The 12,810-nt window shown below is 38.5% G+C and overlaps 1 protein-coding gene across 1 annotated transcript in view; it reads right to left on the bottom strand.

The window, feature by feature from the left end:
* PTPRM (protein tyrosine phosphatase, receptor type M) overlaps window positions 1–12,810 on the bottom strand; it is a 633,774-nt gene that overhangs the window by 328,870 nt on the left and 292,094 nt on the right. The window contains 2 exon segments of the mRNA XM_023754237.1: window positions 3,562–3,855; window positions 8,671–8,845. Coding sequence (XP_023610005.1) covers window positions 3,562–3,855; window positions 8,671–8,845 — 469 coding nt within the window.

Genomic DNA, 12,810 nt, shown 5'->3' with positions numbered 1-12,810 from the left:
TGACAAGACACGTGTTACTATTATCTACAACACATATATTATTATTATCACCCCTGTTTTATAGATAAGGCAACAGAGGCCCAGAGAAGGTAAGCAGTTTTTCCAGGTTACATATATAGCTCTGGGCAGAGCAGCCAGGTCCCAGAGCCTGTGTTCTCAATTGCGGACTCTGGCTCTAGTATTCTCTGAAATCATCATTTCATAAAAGGGGGATATTTTAGCATAAAACCCAGGCAGGACATTTCAGAATAAAAGCCACTTCTTAAAATTTAATCTATTTAGCAGTATTAAAAACTCACCATTTCCCCCCACCCCTTTTGCTCAGATTTTTTTGTAAACCTCCACTGGCTGGCAAAGCAGGACTTGATAAGCATGATTATGGAGTTCTTGGGCAAGGATAATATAGGAGCGAAATTCAGACTATCAGGGTAGAAACAGATGATGCACCATCTCATTAGAAAGAGAACAACACAGGAATCATAGAATCTTCATATTGAGATTCTTCAGGTTCAACCAGCTCAATCCTCTTCAGAGGACAGGTTCCCTTCTACACTGTCAGGTTCTGCTGGGATGGATAGGCCACTGGAAAGCCACTATTCATGATTCAACTCTAGACAAATTTGCACAGACACTGTTCTTCACTACCTTTCTAATTTCTTTCCATCATTCCTCACTGGTTGAGCAAGGTTCCAGAACCATTCCTATTCTAGGTGCTATCTCTTGAGCACAGTCTGTTTTATGTTCTCTTTCTTAAAATGCAGGAATAGAAATAAACACAACAGTGTAGGGAAGCTAAGTAGAACTGGTAGAGTAAGACTATCACCTCATTTTGCTTTCTTAATACAATCTAGGATTATATTAGATGTTTTGGGGGGATGAGGCAATAGCATTATAGATAATTAACACAGTATGGATCATATTATAGATTCATATACATTTAAGCCAAACCCTCAGTCTCTTTTTTATATATGATGTTGCTAATTTTTATTACTCTAGTTCCATACTTGTACTCTCGGCTTTTTACATCATACCTGATGGATGTGGAATTATTCCTCCTGTATATCACCCTAATATTCACCCACAAGTTCAAGCTGGTCAAGGACATTTCCACCGACTTTGCAGAATGCTTAGAGCCCCTCCCAGCTTTTGAGACCCATGACTTGCTCTTTATGAACTATAAGTGCTCACAAGCCATCTGAGCCATAGTCTGTGGCCACCATCCAATTTTTCAGGCTATCGTTTGTAGCAGCTATCTTTTTTCTTTGTAACTCAGTCTGCTTTCCACAATGTCCCACTGCTCACCAACAGCAGTCACCAGGCTCATCTTCAGATTTTCTCAAAAGCATCAGGTCAAGAAAGCATATCTCTTCCTCCAGTAAAAAGTCTCATTTGACTTCACTTCCCTCACCCACATACTATGCCTCTTATTTTAGTTTTGATTCTCTCACCTAACAAATCCTAGGCCTGACTTGTTCAACTACAGTCATTTCAAAAACATTTAATGTCAGTGCATGACACACCAGGAATAGTGTCAACGGCAGGTTGCAATGGTAAGAGGAACAGAGTGCTTTATCATTGGGCTTCCTTGCTTAAGTGAGGCTTAATACTTTAAGATACAGTGTTGGTATGCAAATATCAATTCAAAATTGGTTTTAATTTTTTAAAAAAGGACTGTCAAGCTATTATAAAGGCTCACTGTCTCTTTGAGAGTTATATATTTACACATCATGCAGCAATAACAAAGAGGCTTCCTAAAAACAGAAATGCAGGCATTGTACTCCAGGGAAATGTATATAGTAATTGTGTCAATAACTGAAGTATACAGGCAGCAAACTAAGAGAAAAGACAAAATATGTAAAAACAAGGGAACTAGAAACATAAAGTAGGTGGGGTTGTAGATGGCTAGAATAAAACATTGTATCCTCTCCCCAGTCTTGAGAACTGAAATGCTAACCTTCTTTTGGAGAGAGAGGAAGACTTTATATTGGCACACCCCAAACAGGATTCCTCAAAATAACACTGAGGTGGAATAACACTGAATGTACTGCTTACAGGGCCTGCTCAGAGAAGGACAGATTATGTAGTCTCTTATCCCACCTGTGATAAGGTGATCACAGTATCTACTCTGGATACTATATAGGCAGTTATAAAATAAATTACAGATTTGAAAGAAATTCCTATATTATAAAATTACATGTATAATGTTTTCCACAGCTATTGTTTGCATTAAAACAGAGAAGAAATTATTTCACAAAAAGGAAGGGACATTCATTCAACTAAAGAGAACGAGGAAATGACATGGCTTACAGAACTGAGGAGGAGAAAGGGCTATCAAACTCCTTCCTCCTTGGTCCCGCCAATCAGGGCTGTGGGGACAAACAGTCCAAACAGCAGTTCTTACTCCAGAGACCCTGCACTGAGGGTGACATGAGCATGCCGGTCTGGATCTGGCAAACATACTCGGGCCCATCACCTATCCCCAGAAGAAAAATCTACTTGCTCCCCTTTCTAACAAAAACCTTAAAACAACTAAATCAAACAAACAAAAAAACTAAACAGAATTTTTTTCCATGAGTTTTGAACTTGTAGAAACAGTGTACTCCAAATTATAAAGAAAAAATGAAACATCTACAACTGTTAAGGTTTAATCATGTCTCCTACCAGTCAGGGTCAAACTGTACTCTCAGTATATTTAAAACTAAAAAAGAAATGAAAGTGATGTGTGTCTTCTTAAATAATACTATCTGAAGAATCAATTAACTCCATAAAAATGTATGGAATCTCTTCACCTGAAGCCACAATTGAGTATAAAGGGGCTGTTCATTTAAATAATCAAAGAACACTTCAGTATCCCAATATACAATTTCTCTCTACTTCTGGTGAGAGAGGAGTCACACAGAAACAATACCATCTCCTCTAATGGGAGCTATCTTCAGGTTTTTATTTTTACAGGACTCGCCATTTCTCTGTCCATCAACCCTACTTTTATTTAAGCTGCAGAGCGGGTTCAGCACAATTAGAACTATATAATCTAAACTCAAAGACGGCATGCAGCCCACAAATCCCCCCTGCTTATTTAACAAATGGGCTCCATGTCATTGGCAAGCAGCCCTCCATTAAATATCCATCAATAAAAACACAGCTTTAAAGCTATCTCGTAGATGAAATCTATTATTCCAAAGCTCCTCTAGGCTATAAACCTATTAACTGTGAACATAAAACAAAGGGCCCAGGAGGAGAGGATCTGACCTATAAACAGACATCATTAAAGCGGATATCTGTCAACTTTAGTGATAATTCCTACTTGAACTGTGTGGTACTCATGGAAAGGAGTAAAGAAAGAACGGTAAGAGAAAGGAGTGGAGACTGCCTGAGAGATACTCCAAGCCTTGAGGTCCCCAAATCCACAGGCTGTTGGGCTACTGTGCCCAGGCAAAGGGAATTATCTGTCCTGTTTAGGATGCTGCCAGAGCTGGGGGGCCGGTAGGCACCTGATGAACACCAATGCTGCAGGTCAACACCCATGAAGACAATGACAACAGTCCCGCTTCCCACACTCACCAGCACACTTTGTTCTTGTTCTGAGGGCTGGCCCAGGAGATCCAGTGCCACCCTCCCCTGGCCTGGTGAGGAGCACGCTGATCTCATACTCTGTATCCGGGTCCAGGTGCCCAATCTTATAACTCGGGGAGTCCACTGGCTGCCGGTCATTCCAGCTCCCACTTGCCGTGCAGTATTCCACCTCTCGGGCAATGATGGGCCCGTCACCGTTGATGGAGTTGGCATTGAGTTGTATCCACAGGTAGGTTGCCCCCACTGAGGCCAGCTGAGGTGGAGCAATTGGAACTGGTGGTTCTGAAAAGCAAACCCAAGAACCATCTTTCAGACACTCTGGTCTTCATTTTTGAAGGAGTTAAGCACAAATCAATTATAAAAATATAGAAGACATTAACATTTCTGGAATAAATTGATTAAAACTTTTGTTTAGTTTTTTTTAATACATTTTTATTGATTTCAGAGATAAAGGGAGAGGGAGAGAGAAATAGAAACATCAATGATGAGATTCATTGATTGGCTGCCTCCTGCACGCCCCCTGTTGGGGATTGAGCCTGCAACCAGGACATGTGCCCTTGACTGGAATTGAACCTGGGATCCTTCAGACCACAGGCTGACGCTCTATCCACTGAGCCAAACAGGCTAAGGCTTGTTTAGGTTATTAACAAAAAATATACTGATACAGGTTCTCACAATGTTCAAATGTGTGAAATAAACCATTTTTAAAACCTAAGCTTGCTTGAGTAGGTATATATCTCCAGTTTGTTTTAGAACACTTCTCATTTTTCTCAGCTACACAGACTTCAAAGGATCTTTTACCACTAAAAGTGACTTCTTAAAGCTCTCACAAGTGGTAGTATTTAAGCTCTAGGAGGCACTCTATTGTCAGCCTCCTTATTGAGAATGTCTTTGAAATCATCAAAGGTGCTAGTTATCTCTATCATTAAATTTCACCTCTTTATTTTTATAGTAAAAATATCATCACTTTAAAAACAGGGCTGAAATTATGGTTTATTTCATCATAAATGCACATCCAAGAAGACTCATTCCCAAGAAATGATCACAATGGATTCATTTAGCTTCAGGAGAAGCCAACAGTGTAGATAATGAAGTCCACCATGCTGCTGTTCTGGGCACTTCCAGTAATGGGTCTTATTAAATCAGTGAATAGAAAGGAAAGCTCTGAAGCAAAGCACAAGCTATGCTCACTTGATGAAACTCTAAGTAATCAATAGCAAACACTCTTTACAACCCAAGAAAGTCTCTCATTAAAACCTGAGACCAACTCTTTTCCCATATGATTGTCTGAGAAGAGAAGAGAGAGACAGATAATCTTGTTTTAAATAGTATTCCCAGTATATTATTCAGGGGCTAGTTGAATGGCTCTTCAGGCACCATTGAAGGCATTCCATATGCCAATGTCATTATGAGTGGTATCACACATCATATTAGGAAAGATGATAACTGTATAAAATACTATATTAATGAATCTCCATATTAAAAAATAAAGATCCAGTGATTTATTTTAAAAATATTTCTGCAGGTCGTTTGTGCCTCTTTGGTGTGTTTTTGCTTTCAACTCATTTAGCTCATATGAATGCATGGAAAATAAAGCACGCTACGTTCCATTACGCTTATGCAGGCTTGCATGCCACAACTTCTCTCTGCTCTGTGGCACATGCATCTAATTGATCACACTCATGCTTCCTGCTGAATGAAACCTCAGGGCAGCTAGTACCATCTGACCTTGGCTTCTGAGATGATACCAGGTGATCCCTAGACTGACTAAAACACCAGCAACATCAGTTCCCTTTGCTGGGATGGGGTGTCTTTGTTCTTTTCTGTATTCAAGGTGCAATAAGTCATATGGACTTTCTAAAAGAGCTGGGGAATCTCAGTAGACAAAATCAAAATAAGACACTAAAGGATTAATTTTATTTGGTGGAATACCAATTTAGTGTAATTTACTAAAATATTGTTCCTATTTTTTATAAATTACAAGTTTGTGCTAACTTTTCATTTTTTTAATAGTTCTGGCTCAACTCATAATGATTTAACATCAGTTTATTTCATTAGGGTGATTCATTGAAACAGGACATGAAATGGGCTTTTTATAGTAGATCCTAAGCAGTTAATTTGATGTTGCAAATGCTAGCAAGGATAGCTGAACTGCCATTCAAAATACAATTCAGGGGCAAGGCCACAAAGGTTAGTGAGCACACCAATTCATTTAGGATATTATCCGTAGCCTGACAGACATATCTTTAATGCTTGTCCTGAGAATATTTTCTCTATTAATTCCCTATTTAAAAAAAGTACCAAATATATTAAATCAAATGAGAGATTTAACTAGAACCTGGAAATAATTGAAATAGATATCCAAAAGGAATTGTGGGTTGCTGGAAGCATTAGTACAAAAATGTCAATATTTAAATTTGAATACATTTCCCAAAGGGAAGGAAAGAAGGAAGGGAGAGAAGAAAATCTATACTAAGCGATAAAAAAGCAATTTAAAATATTTGATTCAAGTGAAAGTGAAAAGACATCATAAATAATTCTAAATCATACCAGCAATAAAAGAATTTATACACGTATTCATATTTCTAATTGATATACATATGTGAATGCCTAATACATATCTCATATAATTAAATAAGAAATTGATATATATGATATATACATGCATTTTGGAAATTATATAAAATGTTTTTGTTGTTGATTACCAAAAGCAATGGTGCTAGAGGGAAAAGAGGGTGGAGGGAGGTTGAAGAGGGGATAAATGGTGATGGAAGGAGACTTGACTTGGGGTGGTGAACACACAATACAATATACAGATGATGTACATAGAATTGTACACCTGAAACCTACACAATTTTATTAACAAGTGTCACCTCAATATATTCAATAAAAAAAGAAAAAAGAGCAATGGTAGATATCAATAAGATAAGAATAATAGTTAAAAAGTGACCTGGGCTTCATTTGGGAAGTTGGCACCAAATCAGTGTGTTGCCGGCCATAAGAAAGTTATACACTCTATGAACTTTAGTTTTTCCCATTTTTTTTAAAAAAAGCCAGCACTCCAATTATTACATGCCTATAAAAAACTGTTAAAATAGATACAGGTGGCCTAAAAATGTCATTGTATATTTTAAAGTAATCATCTCAAGGTAATACTTTATTGAACTAGTAGAATCCAGCATCGTATCTCATCCTACATAATAAAAGTGTAGTATGCAAATTGTCCCCTCCACCAGAAGTTCCTTCAGGAGTTCGACCAGGGGGCGGGGCCAGCTGGAGGAAGTGAGGGAGGTCCTGGCCAGTAGCAGTGGCAGAAGGCCTGGCCAGTGGTGGCAGCAGCAGGCAGCTGGGGGAGGGAGGGAGTACACGGCCAGCAGCCAGCAGCCACTAGGCATCCTACCAGTGCATGAATTTTGTGCACTGGGACTCTAGTTTTAAAATACAATATTTGCAAAATATGGCTATAAAATAGTAAATGGGAGAAAAGTCAACTTTCAGATTTGAGCCATGACTACAAGCCAGTTGTCACAGGCTATGGCAGTCTGCAGGGGTGGGAACAGATGCCTGGATATTTGTATCACAATGAGCCACAGTACCTCTATTCTGTCATAAGACAGGAAAACTTATGCTGCATAAGGGTGAACACCAACCCACCCAATCTGTAGGTTTGTTTGATCTATCAGACTAGACATTTCTAATTATAACTTCCAACTAATTAACTTTTTCACAGAGGCAGTTTTTAGAGAAGTGACTTGATTCGCATCATATTGATCACAAAGCATATATGCCTCAAAAACACAGGCTGTGGCTGGTCACTGCAACGCTAATATAGCAACCACAAATCAGGAACAATCACAAGGAACTAAACCAAGGTGAAAATCACGGAATAACAATGACAATAAAGAACTGAGCCGTGGAAACACCGTGGTTGCTCTACTGGATTGGTTGGTAAACGGTGTCCATTTTCCACAGGGAGACACCTCACCTCCCAGATGCTTCCACAGAGTAAGCATCATCCTGTCCTCCTCCCCCTCCCCATCAGGGCACCAGCAGGTGCTGGCTGCTTACTAGGCACCCTGATCTAAGTGCTGTTCATAGACTTTTTGTGTGTGGTCCTTCTGATAGATCTATGGGGCAGGTAATACTTCATGTCGATTTGATACATGAAGGAACAGAAGCACAGAGAGAATACGCTACTGGCCCAAGCCCACAGAGCTAGTGCTGGGGTTTGAACCCTGCAGCCTTTAAAACTGCCTGTATAGAGAAATTTCCTGGCAAAAGCAATAGCTCATTTAAAAGAGATCAATTTTATGCTCCATATTTAGCAAATTCAGGGGGGAACGTTTAAAAAACAGGCATCATTCTATTCTGCTGGGATGAAACAGCCACGGTCTGCCACACGTTGTCTAAATATGTCTCATGGTACATCTAAAAGTCCAAATTATCCTGTATTGGACCAAGACTTGCCTTAGCAGTTTAATACTATAAACTCCTCAGCTCACATACAAAAAAGCATTAAACAAGGTAAGGAAAACTTATCCCTTCCCCTGTTTTTTCCCTCATCCCCAACCTTCCTGCATCTAATGGCTCAATTTTTCAGTCATGCAAAATATGGTAATAGAACCTAACTGCAACATTATAAATGTTAACTTAGAATTATCAATATGGCTTGTGTGATGTGACTGAGCATTTTTATACTGACACTGCTTCATTTTATTAACCATCCTGCTATCATAAACACCCTGGCTGGTGAATATTTGCATTTTAAGTGATTTTCTATCAGTAAAAAAAATTTTATTCCTTAAAAAAATTTATAGGTTGTAATTTCTGTATACAGAGTTGGAAGAAGAACTTGCCAAGAGCACATTCATTGCTTCGTATGCAACTAAACCAACGTGAACAAAATACATTTTTCAAAAATACTGCTCACGTGCAAAGTTTGTACTTAAAATGCAATCCATCAATATAGCCTGTCAACAAACTACTGTTCAGAAACGTACAAGGATAAGTTTGAGCTTAAAACAAATAATGAACTCACTACCGTGTAAAATATCTATTTTAATAGACTATTTGGGGGTATAAAAATACATTAAATACCTTTAACTACCAATTCAGCATAGTTTGATACGCCAACACCTCCTTCTGTGCGAATCATGCAGCGGTACTTTCCAGCATCTCGTTTTGTCGTATTCACAACATTAAATGAAGCTATGAATCGTCGGGAGCTAGTCACCTTTATTTCCTTCAGAGGAGCATCTCGTACATCAATGCCCTGTATAAATGGGGGTAGGGAAGGCAAAAAGAAACAATATCAGCTGCCATATCGGAACAGCAAGACACCTGATGATATAGCATTGATGTCAATTCCATGCAGATCTTGGTTCCATTGTTTATTACCCATGGGCAGTTGTTCCAGGAGAACAGCTGGCCAGGAAACTGAAATTCTGCTGTATCAACAATTTCAAGATTGAGGGATGCAAAATTAAGTGTGCAGACTTGTCTTGTTTTTGCCCCTTCAAGATATTAATTATATTAAATTAGCTCAACAAGAGGAGAGAAAAAGCATATGGAAAAATTCTTTATTTTGCTCCCAAACTATCATTATTTGGTCTTTTCATAAAACTTTATCATTATTTTCACGCTTGGCTAGGAAACAAAATTAACTCACACGTTACCCTATGACTGACTTCATTTTATATATGAACAAATAAACAACTTATCAAAAATTACATTTAGAATGTAAGTAGGCATTAGCATATTCCTTCTCGAGTAGGTTTGTAGGACTCATCCAAACTTCATGATATTGCTCCTGAATGTACACAATCCAAGCAGAAGTATATGCTTAATGTTACCTGATACTGAAATGCAACAAGAGCAGGTCCTTTTTACATCCATAGTCTCAGGACCACATAAAGCAGGTCCCACCGCTGAGGCAGCTTCATCGTATACTATCCCTGATACATTAAGTAAGTTTTTAGTTTGCATACTTGGAAACCCATTCTATACTTTCTATAGTTTAAAGCCCAAAAGAAGTTTACCAATTTTAGTTCTTTTTTTAAAATAATTTTCAGGAAAGAGGCTATATTTAAAATGCTATTTGTGAGTGATAAGAGAAAACAATGAGCAAAGACCTTAAAGCTAATGCACGATGCCACACACTATATCCATTTACTCACCTAGCAACCATCTTGGGGTGCCAACCCCATGCTATCATTGTGTTAAGACACTACTAGGCTCACAACAATGAACTAAAGAAAAGTGGCTTCAGTCAGTGGGAAGTATAGGCCTGAATACATAATCACCAACGATGGCTTAAGTAATGAAGGCACAGATCAGGTGGCGGCCAGAAATCACAATGTGACCCAACTTTAGGGATGATGGCCATGGGGGTCAGTTTGAGGAAGCGACACTGGAGCTGAGATCTGAAGTAGGCAAAGGGGGAGGGGACAGGAGCAGGAATCTCAAGTGGTTAAAAAGAGCTGAAGGCCTTGGATGTAGGGAAGGCAGCCAGTAGAACCAAGGAGGGAGGCAAGCATGTTTGCATTCAGGGACTTGCAGGCTATATTAAAATGCTTGTATTTATAGTTATGAAAGTACTAGTCTACAAAACAACAAAACACATCTGTATTACTTGGTGATTTAAATTATGCAAAGTCCTTAAAAGCTTTTATTTGTGATATTTTCTTTGACAGAATGTCCTAATGGACGTGACTTTGGGAGTTAGACTGACCAGGGTGTCAAACCTAACTTCAAAGTGATTTATCTTTCTAGAGCCTCCCTTTGCTCATTTGTAACAAGAACATGAAACAACTCACTTTCAGGGTTGTCATGAGAATTTAAAGATGCATTCAAGGACACTGGCATAATGACTGGCACCACACATGAGTGCAAGAAGAAAGGCAGACAAACTCTCAAAATACCACCTTTTTACTGATGCTGCAGAATATGGCTGATGTGCAGTAACAAAGGGCTCACTAATACTGAAAGCACAGAATTAAAACGACTCACCCACACAGCCACAGACCGCATTAGAAAATCACAAGGCCTCCTGTATGTTGGGAGCTGCTGTAAAACTCACAGGATGGAGGAATAGGGTTCACATAGGGAGTTAGCTCCCAAAGAAGGGTTGGGCTGTGCATGCTCAGAGCTTCCTTCCTAGGCAGCTCCTGCCTGGCAGAGAAAAAGCATCAGGAGTGCTGCACAAGTACAGTTCCTGCCACAGGGAAGGAAACATCAGGAGTGGGGAAAAAGAGTTCCACCAACAACATCTTCAATATTATCTGCCAAAACACCTTTATTAATAGCTTCAAAATCATAAATCAGAATGTGAAGTCATATATATGCCTTATATGACTTATGTTTGTCTCCTAAATTTGGTCTGAAGAGGGCACCAAGAAGTTAGAAAAACAAAACAAAAAAACAAAATCAACCCTAGCCAGTGTACAGAGCCTCTGCCTGTGAACTGAAGGGGCCCCAGTTCGGTTCCGGTCAAGGGCACATGCCTGAGGGCCTGCTGGAGGCAGCCTATCAATGATTCTCTCTCATCATTGATGTTTCTCTCTCTCTCTCCCCCTACCTTCCTCTCTGAAATCAATAAAAATATTTTAAAAAATCAATCTAGCATTATTAATTACACCATTCTTCCCTGTATTCCAGACATCCGATCTCCCATCCTCTCCACCAAATAAATAATCAAATTCTATCAGTAAGGGGTAATACTAGACTTACTACTCCATAAAATTAACTTGTCTTCTTTCAAACTAAAAATATAAATCTAATCTCCAGTTTTGAGGGGAAAAAATTAAGCCCTAAGGATATAGGCAGATTTCATATCTGTAACTATTTGTTTTGTTTACTAATAACAATAACAAAAAGTGCAATCTACTTATTTATTTACTTACTTGTGGCATGGATCTTATAAGGATATACTTCTATAGTAATCCTGTAGCAATTTTCCTAATGAATAAGCTTATCTCAACAGAATGTTTATTCAAAAGATTTTAAAGTATATACTCACTGATCCCTCACAAATATTCAAAGTATGTACTGAGGGCACTCAAGTTTAATAAAACCTCCTTTTTGAGTTTATTCATATGTTGAGAGGGGGTATTGCTTCATAGTTATTATCTTCATGCCACAGATTTATCCTTTAAAATAAAAAGCTTCAAACTAACAACTCCATATAACTCTAATGAGTCACAATAATTCTCAGGAATAAGCTTCTTTTTTTATTTTTTTAAATCCTATGCATTTAATCACACAGAAAGTTAGATTAAGCTTCTTAAAAAAAAAGTACATAGGAAGGAGAAACCAAATGCTAACTAGCAATCATTGAAATTTAGGATCCATATCAAATCATAAATCTTGCTCAAATCTGCAAATCATTTTCTAGTAAATCATTCAGATGTACAGGGATCCAAGCATTCATTCAACCAACACATAGTAAAAATGTTTTAAGATGCACATACTTGGTTAATATAAGGGGAGCATGGAGCAATTCCTTACCTAACTGAATTTACGGTCTTATTAGAGAAAACAGAAAAAGGCAGTAGTTATAGTACAGAAAAATGAACTGCCTAAAACAGTAAACCCAGGAAAAGAGGACCTTGCTGGAAAGGGGTGTGAGGATTGGCTTTGCAGAAAAGCTACTTGAGGCCAGGCTTGAGGATAAACAGGGGCTTAGAAGTCACCGACAGAGAAGAATAGAGCCCAGTGAGCAAAAAAAAAACTCTGCAAGAGTCAAGACAAGAGAGCATGGGGGAAGTGTAATTTATTCCACATGACTAGAACAAAAGTGCTTCTAGGAATAGCAGATGATGAAGCTAGAAAGATGAGCATAAGAGAGACCACGCCAAGGAATATAACATGTTGAGGATTAGCATTTATATTGATGCCAGGAAAGGAAGGATTTTAGGCAAAACGGTGACATGAACACATCTATGGGTATGGTAATGGACTGAAGGAAAGAGTGTGGGAGCTCAACTGATACCAAGGGAAGTTGGTTTTCTAGTAGACTATGAGGTTCACAAGTCAAGAATCACAGCTCACTCATTACATGGGTGCACAAGAAATAGAACCCAACAAGTATTTGCTGATTCTATGAATAATAATAGCCTCAGTGGAAAAAAAAATGTGGCATTGGTAGAACAGAAATATGAGGTTGTTAAGTAAACAGATTTATATCCCAGGCCCTAAAACTGAACAACTAATCTTTCACAGGGAAACCAATAGGAAAAT

Source organism: Myotis lucifugus, unplaced genomic scaffold (assembly GCF_000147115.1).
Source record: "Myotis lucifugus unplaced genomic scaffold, Myoluc2.0 scaffold_58, whole genome shotgun sequence".
Classification (NCBI taxonomy): domain Eukaryota; kingdom Metazoa; phylum Chordata; class Mammalia; order Chiroptera; family Vespertilionidae; genus Myotis; species Myotis lucifugus.
Note: the sequence above shows the minus strand (reverse complement) of the source record. Positions and strands in the feature narration are given on the sequence as shown.